General features: G+C 44.0%; 1 protein-coding gene across 1 annotated transcript in view; it reads right to left on the bottom strand.

Annotated features, from left to right (window-relative positions):
- The window catches only part of PRR5L (proline rich 5 like), a 51,747-nt gene that overhangs the window by 29,281 nt on the left and 7,897 nt on the right, over nt 1-14,569 (bottom strand). The window contains exon 3 of the mRNA XM_063095849.1: nt 8,462-8,510. Within this exon, the coding sequence (XP_062951919.1) occupies nt 8,462-8,510 (49 nt within the window). The remainder of the gene's footprint in view (nt 1-8,461; nt 8,511-14,569) is intronic.

Below are 14,569 nucleotides of genomic sequence, written 5' to 3'. Positions count from 1 at the left end.
GGGCCCATTACTTTATGTATCCCCACCCCATCCCATAAAAGAACTTAGACATGGAATAAACAGCACTTTAATGAAGTCTCAAAGAAGCCCAGAAGTGAAAAAAACAGCTGACATGTCTATTTTTTCTAAGATGTAGAAAAATGGGCTGCAAACAGAAAAACGAGGATCAGCTAGGAAAAATGCAAGCAAGGACGTCTGAGGAAAGACTTCAAAAACCACTCGGTCTTCAGTGGGCAGGAAACACCCAGCTCGCTGTGGGTCATCATGGAGGGCGTGTTGGGGCAGGCGGGGGAAAGGTAGGAGCCTGGGGTGTGGGTCCTGTCCCCAGTGTAGGCCCCCCACTGAGCACACACCTCCCCAACCCAGTCAGAAGGACCCAGAACAAACATGTAACCAAGAAGACTGCGGGGGGGGAGAAAAACGTTCACCCCGTCTTCCCAGAGGGAAGATCTTGCCACACAGACTATAAGTTCTGTAAACGCTAAGGCTGATAGCCACCCATCACTTCTAATGCTTTAGTAGTGATGACAGTAAGAATGTCGGTAGAGTTAGTTACTGGTTTTTACTTTGTGTCAGGTACTGTATTATACTCTTTTCGTGCATTATCTCATTTTACTTTTGCCACAAACCTATCCCCTTTTTACAAATAAAGAAATTGAGGTTCAGAGAAGCAACTAGCAAATGTGAGATCAGGCTCTGCACCCACATTGGTCTGAATCCACAGCCCATGTCTGTCTCCCATTATATTCCTGTGGTTTACTTTAGCAATAAAAATACTAAGATACAAAGAGCTATCATTTGTTGACTGCTCACTACATACCAAGCACTTTGTATATGTCCTCTCAGTAACCACATCAACCTTATGAAGTTGATATCATGATTATAACTAAGAAAATTGAGGCTCAGAGAGGTTAAGTTAAAAGCGTGAGGTCACACAGCTAATAACTGTTCTAGGAAGGATTGGAATCCAGACCGTTTACCTGGCAGAACTTTTAGCCATTATGCTCTCCTACCCTGGAGAGCTTTTTTATGTCCTTGTCCCTGGGAGAAAGCAGAAGGGATCCATTTCAGTTTCAGATACTGGGCGCAGTTGGCTTGGCAATCTCGGGCCATATAACTAGGTTCCACCACAAGGCTTCCATCCAGCTGGGTTATTTCTGCTGCCCAGTCCTGTTACCGACTTCCCAAATTCCATCTCTCCAAAAGGACTGTTTTGGTGTCTTCCTCTCCACCGTCCACTTTCGACATTCAGCAAGGGGAACACCTGGCTTGAAGGTGGATTTCATTCCCAAGTGAGACATTCTTTCCTACCCCAGAGGGGTCTAGCAGCTGCCCTGCTCTCTCCCCAAGAACTTATGACCAACAATTCCATTCTAGGCATTTGTTTCCAGTGATACCAGTGTCTTCACAGGTACCTGTCGTTGGCATAAACCCAGTGACAGAAATCACGGGCCACCTCCATTTTTTTTTTCCCCTTCTATAACTTGGAAAGGCCAGCCATCACCTCTAATGTCTATATTTCCTGTGAACCTGGAAGCATTCCTGGATAAGCAACAAGTGTTACAAACACAACTCACCCCCAGGCCCAGAGAATTCCTAATAAACCAGCCCTGGCATGTGTGGGTGTGGTAACACCAGAGAGAAATCCCCAGATGGAGACTGAAGGAGATTCGAAACTGGTACTAATGCTTATTCTTCATGAAGCACCATTTCAGAGATAATTAAAGGGTGAATTGGGGCTTTTAAAAAAATTATTTTGGGCTGGCCAATTAGCTCATTGGTTAGAGTGTAGTGCTAACACCACCAAGGTCCAGGGTTCAATCTTTGGCTTTTTGGTGGCTGGCCAGTACAAACCAAAAACAACAAAAAATTATTTCACAAAGAAGCAGGAAAAACAGTCCACGTCTAATTTGCTGGACACTAAAAATGAAAAAAATACCCTGAAACTCCTCCTCTCTAGGTTTTTTTTTTTCTTTCTTCTTCTTCTTCTTCTTCAAGGGATGCCTTGAGGGTATTTTAACACTTAAAATATAATCCAAGAGATTTTTCTTGTGTGGCCAGCTGACCTGGGTTACATCTTGGTTTTACCTTTTACCAGCTGTATGATCTTAGACAACTGACTCCTTCCTCTGAGCTTCAGTTGCAGCATTTGTGAAAAGGGACTATATAATAACAGAATCCTCATCGGTTATCAGGAGGAATAAATGAGTTAGCACAGGAAAAATGCTTGGAGCATTCTCAGACTTGAGCAGGCATCAGAATCATGGAGGACTCATTAAAACACAGATTGCTAGGTATCTGATACAGTTAGTCTGGCGTGGGGCCTAGGAATTTGCTTTTCTAACACTTTCCCAGGTGATGCTGAAGTTGCTGGTCCGCAGACCACACTTTGAGAAGCACTGGCTTAGCAGAATGCCTGTCACATAAGTATGTGAAAATGTTAGCTGTCATTACTATTATTTTTGTCCTTCTTAAAGCTCTTAAAAGAGCCTCAGAGAAAGTTGCCCTGTTGCTTTTCACACTGAACAAAGACTTCTCAATGCTTCCAGCTCAGCCTCACTTCTCATGCCCATTGAATTGCTGAACATTTCCATTATTTTAACACCACGTTTCCCACGTCTATTCCTCCCTTCTGTGCCTCCCCCTTTAATGCCCTAAATCTGGCTCCCGTCATTCCTTGCCTAGTCTACAAGAAGTCACCCAATTTCAAACAAAATCGTTTCCTGAAAATATATACTCATGTAGAACAACACACATAAAATAGGAGGAATTCTGTTTGCATAGAGCTAAAAAGGATTGTAAAATCCCTAATTACACCTCATCTTCAGGTGATATTTTCAGCATTTGGTACCTATGTGTTCCTTTCTTTCTCAATTGAATGTGCACTAGCCTAAGTACAATGAGGCTAAGGATTTGCCATGTAGGCATGCCTACTGGTTTTCACCTTTATCTCAATTGTATTAAGTCCTGTGGTTATCAACTTCAGGACCCATTTTTCCACTTAGCTTCATAAAGTATGAGAAAAGTACAACAAAAAATATTCAAATAGTTGCACAAAGTTCAATTGCTGAGGGCTGGAGGGTAACCGTGGGCTGTGGGCCACCCCACAGGGAGTGGCCTGAGACACCCAGGGTACTTCTGCAGTCCCTAGTGTAGCCATGCCACTTCCCTTCCCATTCTCTCCCCAGGGCAGCTCACAGGAGCTTCTAGGCCACCCTAGTGTTTGCAAACTCCACAATGCCTTTCTTCCAAGTACCAGCCAAATCCAAAATGCAGCCCCTACAGACCTTCTCACCTAACAACATAATCTCCTCCCCATCCGCCTTCTCACCAGATCTCAGCTCCACTGGTCCAAAGCCCCTTTGTATACCCTTCCCAATTTCACCTTCAAAGCTGAGTGTATATGGAATTCCCCGTACTACTGTTTATCTAATTATCTCTTTTTCCATTTGGGGAATCCTGCCTGTTATAGGTGCCTTGCCAGGCAGATCAAAGAAGAGCTGAAACTTCTTTTCCCTATTCAATTTGGGTTTGAAAAATCACAAAAGTCATTTTCACCACTCTTGATCTTCCCTCCACCAACTCACTGTGAATTCCTACAAGTCCTAGTTTTGTCCCTACAAAGTAGACTTATTCTGGGCCTGTTTCTAATTCTCTACCATCCGCTCATGTCTTCAGTTCCCACTACTCTGTGTGTTACTTGTGTAGATGCATCTCTATCCCTGCACCATCTTCAATTTTAAACTCTCTGGTGACCAGGACACTTCACACAGGTCTCCTCCTCCAGCTCTCTGCCACGCGCCATAAGCCCTTAATACTCTCTGATGATGAGTTAGGAGAAAACTGGCCTCTGGGACTCTTGCAGATATGAGAAGCAAATGGAAAAATGAATATATATATATATACATACACATGTACACATGTGTGTGCACACAGAGATATATCTCAAACACTACCAGGCATCTGTGACCTACTGGCAATTGGTCGCTAAGTTTCCCTTTGAAAGGAAAATGAAAAAGAATGGTCAGTCTCCTTCAGATGTTCAGAATCTTGCTGAGCATGACCTAGCCTGTTTGATGTAAGTGTTAACTGTGCACATGCACCCAGGTGTGCCTTGGCTATTGTCTGATGTAATTGTGCATGTGCACCCAGGTGTACCTTGGTTATCTGACTCGCACCCAGGTGTCCCTGGGTTATCTGACTTAAGTATAAAGGACTAAGGACTCTGATCTACAGTGCCCCTGGGACACCCCCGGGAGTCCACAAGGGGGTCAAGGCTGCTGGGGGGCTGCTGCTGAGGAGATTGAGCTGGTGTCCAAATAAAGCATGTCAACCTTGCCAGCATCTCCCAGGATCTTTCTTCAATTGCGTAGCTTACGACTTGCATATGACGGGTCTGTGACCCAGTTTGCACAACGGGTTTGAAGGGTCTGTGACCCAGCTCATCACCCTTCTTCCTAGAACTCACTCATTCAGAGCCACTGACTCCAGCCTGAGTTTTTGTATCAAGCAAAACTCTAGTTCCAACTAAAGAAATTAAAATTTCTGGGTTTGGGAAAAAGCTTTCAACAAACACAATGCAGCCAGCAGATGGAGAATGGCAGAAAGTATTATCTGCAAACCACCCCATGCCCTGAACCACCAAGATACCTAATTAAGTGATAGAAAAAGGCAGAACATTTCATATCATCAGTTTCAAAAGTTATAAGGAACCAATTATCCCTTAGAGCGGTTGCTAGGATATAGCGTTCCTCTTGGAAACCCCAATTTGCCTTCTGGGCACAATTCAAAACAGGGAAAAGAAAAATCAATACTGGAAATGTCAGAGACTGTTCCAGCCAGTGTCTTATGGACATCTATCCAGGCTTCTGCGGATCAAATGGCCTGTCTTCTCTGTGTGCAGACGTGCGATAAGCACTATTTTTCTACCTGCTTCCCCTGCCCTCCCCTCCAGTCATTTTCATTATTCTTCACGAAGGATATTCTCTCTGTGGGTCTTTCTTTAAAGCAGTGAAATGAAAATGTTCCCTTGCAAAAGCAGAGCCAGAGATGGTACTACAAATGGTGAGCTCTGAGTTGGGGGTCAGGTTCCCAAGAGGAGACAGTCATCACACTGCTGAATGCAGATGCCTGGGGGTGGCCATCTGAGCCCCCTCACTGAGGAGCCAGCCAGCACCCCATAAGCCCATTCTTTGCCTTTCCAAACACACACATCCATGGTTTCATGACTTTCCTATGCAGCCATGTATTCTGTTCCTCATCTGTCCCCAGACCTCTCTCCCATCCCCTTGCTGGAGGAACATAATTTCTGGAGCCCATCTGACTTTCCACTTGAAACTACATCTGATAGACAACTGCAAAGGCTAAGCTCTCTCAGTAAGTCTTCCCCTCCTGGATCTCCCTCCTCCTATGTAGATCTCTTCTGTAGAGTGAATGGCTTTGTAACTAGTTCATTTTCAAGCACTGTCTGGTGTCAGGCTTTCCAAACCTGTGTCTTCTTGGGATACCTTCACAAATGTGGCTACAGTCAGGGCCACGTACATGATTATTCTTTGCATACTATTTTTCCTGAATGGATCCAATTTTTAAAAACATTAATATGTCTAAAAAGGAAACTGTAGCATCATGTTCCACAAGTGGAATATAACTCAACAATCAACTCAATGTAACAAAATAATGTTATGACATTCTAAATAGACAGTGTCCCTAGCTGATGACAGTAAATTGAACGCCAGCTCCCTCTTTCTTAAACAAGAGAGATTGCCAAGTTCTGGAGAAGTATAAAAGACACAGTGGCACAAACTAAGACTCTCTGGCCCAATCATAAGGGCTAAAGGAAAATAAAAAAACCACTTTCTGACCACAAGCTCTAACATTATTTAATGCCATTGCATGTATCACCTAAAATCATTTCAGATATCTATGGTAGACAATCCCTCCCCCTCTCTCAAGAATGTTTATTGAGCATCTACTATGTGACAGGGACTTTGGAAGGAGTAGGGAACCAAACTGACTGACAGGGGAAAAAAAAAGGCTCTGTGCCCACATGAGATTTAAAACCTATAACCTGGGAGAAAAAAGTGTCTAGGAAAGCCTTTTTCCAGTCTAGCACCTTAAATCAGGAAAACCCCAGAATAAAAACTGAAAACCAGTCCCTACCCCACACCCCCAGAAAGAGACTTAATATTCACCAAGCAGCTTCTCTGATTTTGTTCCTGATATGAAATGAATGGCAAGGTTAAGTGTATGGCATGCTTGGTAAGCAGTATTAACCACCCCCGAAAACCTCAGGACTTCCCAGATAAACAAGTCCCCACCCAAACACCACTCCCTACCCATCCTAGGGGTAGCCCCCAATGCCAGAAGACAACTGACATTTAAAACCTGATTGAAACCACACCAAGCCCTGTCTCTTTTAAATGTCAAGGAGGAAAGCAGCCCAACCCAGCAGATTTCTCCAGGACTGACTGAAAAACCACTTCTCTGTAGTTGGATTTAAAATCAATCAATAAAGACAGCAAGAGAAGAACATGAGGCCAAGACTGACCTTTGAGTCAAGGGCAACTGCAGTGATTCACATTTGTAACTAATTACCACTTTCTTCATCTTAGTCTCTCCTGAATAGGAGCTATTTCCCAAGCAGCTAAGACTTATGACCTGATTAAATTCCAGGCTTCTGTTGGACCTTGGTTTGCCCAAATCTACAGTAGCTGTTTTCTGCTGTACGTGCATGGGTACACGTGCATGAGTGTGTATATGTTTAAATAACTGACATTTTCATCCTTTTAAAAGGTACATAAAAGTTTATGCTTCCTGAATCTTGGAAAGAAAAAACAATAAAAGGATGCCTGTGTTGTTTTTAAAACCTAAAATCTCTTTAAACTGTCTTAAGAGTATGCTCTACTTGGGTACAGAGTAAAACCACCAGACTGAAACCAAGATGTTACATTTTTATGTTACTTTCCCATTAAACGGGATGGATTACACTTTAGAATAATAGCACATAGGCACCTATAAATTTAATAAACACCTACTGCTCTATCTTACCCTGTGCTAGTCACTAAGCACATTAGAAATCACAACTTTAGTCCTAACAATAACCCTATATGCTTAGGTCCTATTATCACTGTTTCACAGAAAAGGAAACTAAAACACAGAGAGGTAAAGCAACTTGCTCAAGGTCACACAGCTAGTAAGTGACTGCTGGCCATGAACTCAGGTAGTCTGCCTCTAAGGCCCATGATCTTAACCACTACCCTATGCTGCCACCTGCACACCATGTGCTGAGTGCTTTACATGTGTTATTTCATGCAAACCATACAATAACCTTATAAGGTAAGTTACATTTTTATTCTCATTTTAAAGATGAGGAAGCTGAAGCACAGAGAGGTGGAACAGCTTGCCCACTCTTCTGGTCAGAAGACTATTGGGCAAATAAGTGAGAAGTTGGGACTGTGACTTCACTAACGTGTAACCCAGTCAGTTACTCACTGTCATCCAACACCTTCCCACACCCTCCCCACCATATGCCTTTGGTTAGAGTCAGGAAATGAGCTTGTGTCTGTGTATTAGAAACTATCCCCTAACCGAACCAGGAGCTTGAACTCATTGGCCCTGTTACAACTGTGTATAGGCAGGAGGGAAGTTTGATCGTCTGATCCAATTCTATCTTTAACAGATCAGAAGCTTGGTGACAAAAAATAACATGGCTAAAGAGCACATAAAGTTATACCCAATTAAATAGCACACATGGGGGTGGGAGGAAATGTCCTTCAAGCCATGGTCTGGGGTCCCTTGGGAGATCCCCCCAACCCTTTCAAGGGATCCCCCATCATGGTCAAAACTACTTTCTCAATAATACTAAGCTGTTTTTTGCCTTTTCCCTTGCATTTTCCATGAGCATACGGTGGAGTTTTCCAGAGACTATGTGATATGCAATGTCACAACAGATTAAACATGAAGCAGATATAAGAATCCAGCTGTCTCCTATGAAGCCAGACAGTGTGGAGATTTGCAAACATAAAAAACAATGCCACTCTTCTTACTATTTTCTATTCTGAAAGTTATTTTTCATAAAAGTGCTACTTATGCTAATATGTAACAGGCTTATTATTTAAATGAACTAAGACATTTTAAAGCTTCTTAGGTTTAAATTCTAATCTGTTAAAGATAGATAGACATAAGCCCAATAAACAATTTTTAAGAATGTTAAAGAAGGGTCTGGAGACCAAAAAGCCTGAAAACTGCTGCACAGGGCTATAATCTTCATGAATTGCAAGGACCACACTTGCCTGGAGCCTCTCTGCTGCTGCTGCATTGCAGTGCTAGACACCTAGTAGAGACTCGGCATATGTAATTTTGGATGTTGAAGGAATGTGCAGGTGTACAGTACTGGCCACCCCTTTTAGTACATGGACCCAAGTGCAGGATGATGACAGATGCTCAGACCCACACAGCTTACCTGGAAATAGTCTGTAATGAATGATCCAAGTTCACTCTTCAGCAGCCGCCTAGGGAGAGAGAAATACTGTCAAGCGGCCCTCAGTGGTACAGCTTGTGGTGATGAATTCATCATGCATGATGACGACAATGTGCTCACCAGTGACCTGGGGCTGAGGCCAGGCCTAAAAAGTGGGTTTACTTTCCTAAATCCTGGTAACACCCCCAGGCCCCAATATTATTAGAGGATTACAGTGATGGGAACCCTACAAGGAGATCCACTCCTTAGTTCACTCTACAAAAGCAACCATCTGAAGAGGGTAACCACAGGAAATCCTAATTCTAACAGGGCTGGCAAAGGCAGGCCACGGCACCTGACTTTATGTGAAGCAAAAAAAGTTAAAAAATAAAAAAAACATGGAGAAAAACCACCATTTTGCAATCCTCTACATTTGCAGAGCACTTCATAGTTTAAAATACCCTTTTTCTACATTCATCAACCAAGGGTTGCAAAGTATGTGGGGGGAGGCAATTTTTATTCCTCCTGTGTGGATAAAAGAAATTAAGGCTGAGAGGTCCGCAAAATAAGTCAATGGCAGAGCTAAGACTCAAACCCAGACCTTCTGTAAATTCAACATCTTTTCCCATAACCTTGCCCATCTCTCCTCCAAAGCCATTGAAGACACCCCAGACTTAAAATTCAGCTTGGTGCCATGGTTTGGGCAGTCTTACCACCCACCCCTGAGGGACTGAGACAGTCTGCAAAGGGGACTGCAGAGGAGGGACAGAGAGATTTTATTTATCCAGGCAAACATTTATTGAGCTGTCCTTTACGTACTACACCTTGTTCTAGCACCAGGAGTACCAAAGGTGAACAAGACAGACGAGGTCTCTGCTCTTGTGGAGTCTGTATTCTTGGGGGTGATGGATAGATAGCATGTTAATATATATACTCACAAGATAATTTCAAAGACTCTTAAGTGCTAAAAAAATAAAAATAAAAAATAGGGATTTGGGCACCAGATCTCCTCCCTGTGATCAAAAAAAGGGGGGGGGACCATCCCTACTGTTCTTTAATTTGAAATTTGATCCAGACAAAGTGAGGAAGCTGAGAACAAGAATAACCTGCTCCCCAGATCCAGCGAGTTCCCAAGGGAGTAAACTCTTCATGACTCCAGATGGTTTCCTTTACTCATCCCCCCAGCTACGGTTATTAAGGCACAAATGCTCAAGCTTCTGACAACACTTGCTGGGAATTACTTCCCCCAAAACACGTTCACGCATGTCACTGAGGGATAAACAGGAGGTTACACAAGATGTCATTACATGAGGAAAATAGGCCCAACGAGATTGAGATGGAAGAAAAGAGAAGCACCCATGATCTAAACTTCTGTATCAGAAAGAGCCCTAGAAAACTGCAAACACATGTTGAACAAGAAAACACCTTCCTTTTCCCACGTCAGAAAACACGTCTGTCGTGGATGTTGTATTTTGAGATCCAGGTGAACGGCAGGATCCTGGAGGGCCACCCCATCAACAAAGCCCGGAGTTCCCCTGGATGTGGGCAGGTCTGATCAGAGACCAGAAGCTGACATCAAAAGTCACTGGACTAAAAGCAGGTGGTCATGGCTGCTCTTCAAGGCAGAGGCGAGAGGCGTCTCTCAGGTAGAAAACAGCAACCTAGGAGCAGCTCCAAGGGGATGGAGGCTTTGAAACAGGGAGAGGTAAAGAGTCTGCTTCTGACCACAGGAGGGAGAAATTCCTCTTAAAGTCTTTGGCCATTGGGAAGTCTCAATACCATAGATGGAGAAGCCAAGCTTCATGGAAAAGTAGGAAAACCAGTCCTAACAATGGGATATATAGAGCAGAGCTTCCCAAGGATATCTTGGGTGTCCGTGATGCTGAGGCACTAACAGTTCTGAGCTCAAATAACACACTGTGCAATTGTTGTTGCAAGGAACCCATGCTGGGAAAACACTGCGCTCACGAAGACACTGCAGAGAAGATGGAAAGAGAAAGAGGTCAGGAGTAAGGAGGCCTTCGACATCAATAACTAGGCACACCCTTCTGGAGCAATGGGAGGAGAGCTCTATGCTGGTGTAATAATGGTGGGTTGGGGCTGAGCTGGTGACTTCCCTGGGACGCTTCATGGTGGTGCTCAGGGAGATGGAGCTAAAGAGGTACCCTCTACCAGGTGGATAAAGGGGTGGTCAGTTCCTTACTGAGGAAGAACCAGGCACAGATGTGGGATCTGCTCTATGCACTTTACACGTAATGGACTATAATCAGGGACATTAGGAGAATCACATATTTGTCCTTTTATCAAGTCTCAAGTTCAAAACCCTCTCTGCTAGGTATTGTTATATAAAGTTATTTGAATGAAAAGATCCTACCTGATTATTTAAGTCAAAATTCTATTGTCCTGGGTGGGCAAAATCAGTAAGCTGCTCTGTCCCTTACAAAATCTTGTCTTATTTCTATCAGAGCATGTTATGAGTTAGACAAGTCACTGCACACATGTACAGAGTTTTTCGCTGCGGCAAAATATAGAAATCAACATAAATGTGTATCAGTTAGGTGCTAATAGAAACAGTATGGTTCAGGGCCAGTCCGTGGCTCACTTGGGAGAGTGCGGTGCTGATAACACCAAAGCCACGGGTTCGGGCCTATATAGGGATGGCCAGTTCGCTCACTTGGGAGAGCGTGGTGCTGACAACACCAAGTCAAGGGGGTTAAGATCCCGTTACCGGTCATCTTTAAAAAAAAAGAAAGAAAAAGAAAAATTATGGTTCATTCATACAGTGGGATTCTATGCAACTGTAAAAAAAAAAAAAGTAAATAATAATATGAAAATATCCAAGTTATATTAGGTTAAAAAATACAAGATGCAGAACAGTGTATATAATAGGCTACCTTGTAAAAAGGAAAAGAAAAATAAGGATACATATTTTTATCTGCAAAATACCAACAAATTCATTGGTGAATTCTGTTCTGATAACTTGCAGTTCAAGTCTGTATTAGGAATATGATTCAACTTTCTCTAATCCGTTACCAGAGGGAAATTAAGTTCAGCAGCAAACACTTAAGCCAACTTTATTCCCTGAAATTAGAGGAAGATGCTGTCCAACAGATGCTATACCACCCCATGAGATCCAGTCCACCCGTGGACCTCAAATCAAGCGTCCAGTATCACCAGCTGTGTTTCCATATGCATCCCTTATATACACATAAAGGAACTCCAGAAGAATACCCTACAAGTTACTATTATAATACTTGTCTGAGGAGGAAGGAATGGAAACTGAGTTTCTGGGAGACTCTTCAACGTATACCTTGTTATATGTTCAAATTTTTGAACCATGTGAATACAGTCCTCTCAAAAACAACTTTTTAAAAGGTTCTAAAGTTAACAATAGCCACCACCAAGGTCAGAGCAGGATAGCCTGAAGCCCTACAAGGAACAGGGGACTGAGTCCCCATCAGGGTACAACATCAGGAAACAGGCTGTCCTGGGGGCAACAGAATCCCACAAGTCCCGGGTACCTGCCAATCTAGACCTGCCTCAGGCTGTTAACCTGAGAACCTTTGCCCTGAGGGAGGTGAGGAAAGGGGTCTCGCCAGGCCAGCTGTGGGTAGGTGCTGCCCAATTCATGCTGCAAATCTACAATCTATTTCTAGACTCTGTTTATTTTGCCTGCAGTTGGTTTACAAAGAAAGGGTGCTTCTGAGAAACAGCACCCTTGTCTCAGCTGAACTGCGAGAAAGGGGGATTTTCCACACCTCTGTCCTGATATGCCATCTCCAGGGGAACTTGGCAGAAGCTTCCCCACTTAAGAGCTACACTCTTCCCCCCACCAAAAAGGAAAGAGCAACCCCTAGAGAACAGGGATCCCATTCATTAACTCTTTGATTCATCACCATTTACTGAAAACCTGTTACACATTGGACATGGTGCTAGATGCTAGAAGAAAAGGACGAGACAGCTCAGACAATGATGTCTTCCTTTCTGGGCCACTCTCATGGGGGCACAGGAGGTTCAACTTACCCAAAAGTTCAAAGTAAAAAATATCAAGTCATTAAAGATATGTCAGCCAAAATCACAGAGGGGCAATTCACCCTGAACCTTACTCACCAAGTTTACTAATTTAACCTGTAAAGCTCAAGAAAGAAGAGTAAAGGCAGAGAGAGACGGCTGAATTAAAGAGCCTGTGGTTTGCAGTTCCTGGATGTGAAAAGATGAAAATCCTGATTACCAATACCCAGGACATGTGTTCAAGGCTCAGAGGCCTAGAACCTAGCAGCCTCCTTTCTACTTATCCCTCTCTTTCCTAGGTTTCTTCCCTGCCAGCAGAAGAGGAGTCATGTACTTGTTGGAACAAAAAAATAATAAGGAATAAGAAAAAAATTGCTCCTGGGAAGAAGCCTATCTTCTCTCCCAGTCAAAATTTACTGAACATTTACTGTTGTCAATGACATATGTGTTTCTGCATTTAAGTCTAAAACAACACTGTAAGGTAGCAGTCCCCACTTTTTATATGAAAAGAAATGGACCCCAACAAGCACAGGCCAGAGATGGCAGCCTTCTTGTTGAGTACAAGGAACAAATTTATTGGTCTTTCATGTTTCAATTTCCTCAGCTAGAATTTGGGGATCATAGGGACCCTACTTCACAGGATTGTTGCAAGGCTAAAATGAGTTAATCCCTGTGAAGTTCCCCAAATGGTGCCTGGCACATGGCAATGTTCAGCAAGTGTCAGACACCGCGATTTAACGTAGGTCTGTCAAACTGCTAAGGACCCCACACCACTGCTTCTCAGCATCTTCTCCCAAGTACAGCCACTCTTGCACTTCCTAAGCCCGGGATTAGGACCCAGGGGAAATTCATGCAGGGGTAGTATATTAGGGCCAGACCACCCTGAAAAAAGGGTAAAAAGGTAGGAAGGTGGAGACAGAGCTTGGGGGGAAAGAGTGGCTTGGCCTTGAAGGCTGGCATGAAAGTAACTCTCAGCTTCAGCAGCTCCCCCCGATCTGTTTCATGTGTTGGACTTCCACGCCCAGTTTCATTTGAAAACAGAATTGTGCTAACAAACACCACTAGCAGCAGCCACTGAGCTAGAAGGATAAGGAAGCAGGGAGCCGAGAGTAATGGGAAGGGAATGCGTATGTGGGACCCAACCAAAAGGGGAGACAGCATGAAGCCCAAAGGAACCATAATGGGGAAAAAATGGGGAACCCTCCACTGGTCTATATTATCTCACCCCTTCTCCCTCCCAGGCTGACCAGCTAAGACACCACCCCAGTTGACAGGATTTCCTGTTATTACACAGACCTGCAATCTCACTCCTCCTCACTGACTTGTTAACTCAACTTCCCACTTCTGTGGGCTTGAAGGGAAAGGAGGCACCATCAACGCTGGCTTCTTGCTGGGGGAGAGGCTCAGGGGTGACAGGATGCAGACAGGCAGGACAGGGAAGGGCAGAAGTGGCATAGGGAAATCACCTTGGATACAGGTCACAGTCTCCCTTGCACACAGGGAAGGACCTGAGGCAGCAAAATCCCTCTCTTAGCCCCAATTCTCTTCCCAGATAAGGCCAAAGACCATGAGGTGGCTTGTGGGCAGGTGCTGCAGTTTAGCCAGGATGGGTCAGGACAGCCACATCAGTTGTTAAATATTTCTGTACCATTTGCATGTAGGATCTGCCCCAAGTTCCTGCAAATACCCATGCCCTCCAGCCTAGGCCCATTCCCAGGATCCACCCAGTGTACCTCAAGATGCAGGAACAGCAGGGGGCCTCCAGGGTCCTGAGCCAGTCAGGGCCCATCCAACCTGACTGTTCAATTCTCTGAAGATCACCCACCTCCCTCTGCAACGGACATTTTTCAAGGAGGCAGCATTTTTTAAGCAGTAATGTGGAAAGGCCCCTCTTCCGCTTTGGTCCATTCCATTAGGGCCCTTTAGAGGTACTGTCCACGACTCAGGTGACATGCTAATACTCCCAGCTCTCTGCTGTCTGCACCCTACTGACAGTGGGGACAGTGAGAAAGATGGAAGAAACAGACAAAGCATTTACTGAGTTCCTAATTATGCCACATGTACTGTGCTATGCAGTTTGCACACGGCATCTAGAATTCT

This window comes from Cynocephalus volans, chromosome 4 (assembly GCF_027409185.1).
Source record: "Cynocephalus volans isolate mCynVol1 chromosome 4, mCynVol1.pri, whole genome shotgun sequence".
Classification (NCBI taxonomy): Eukaryota; Metazoa; Chordata; class Mammalia; order Dermoptera; family Cynocephalidae; genus Cynocephalus; species Cynocephalus volans.
The sequence above is the reverse complement of the archived record's forward strand: the minus strand, read 5'-3'. Positions and strand labels throughout refer to the sequence as shown.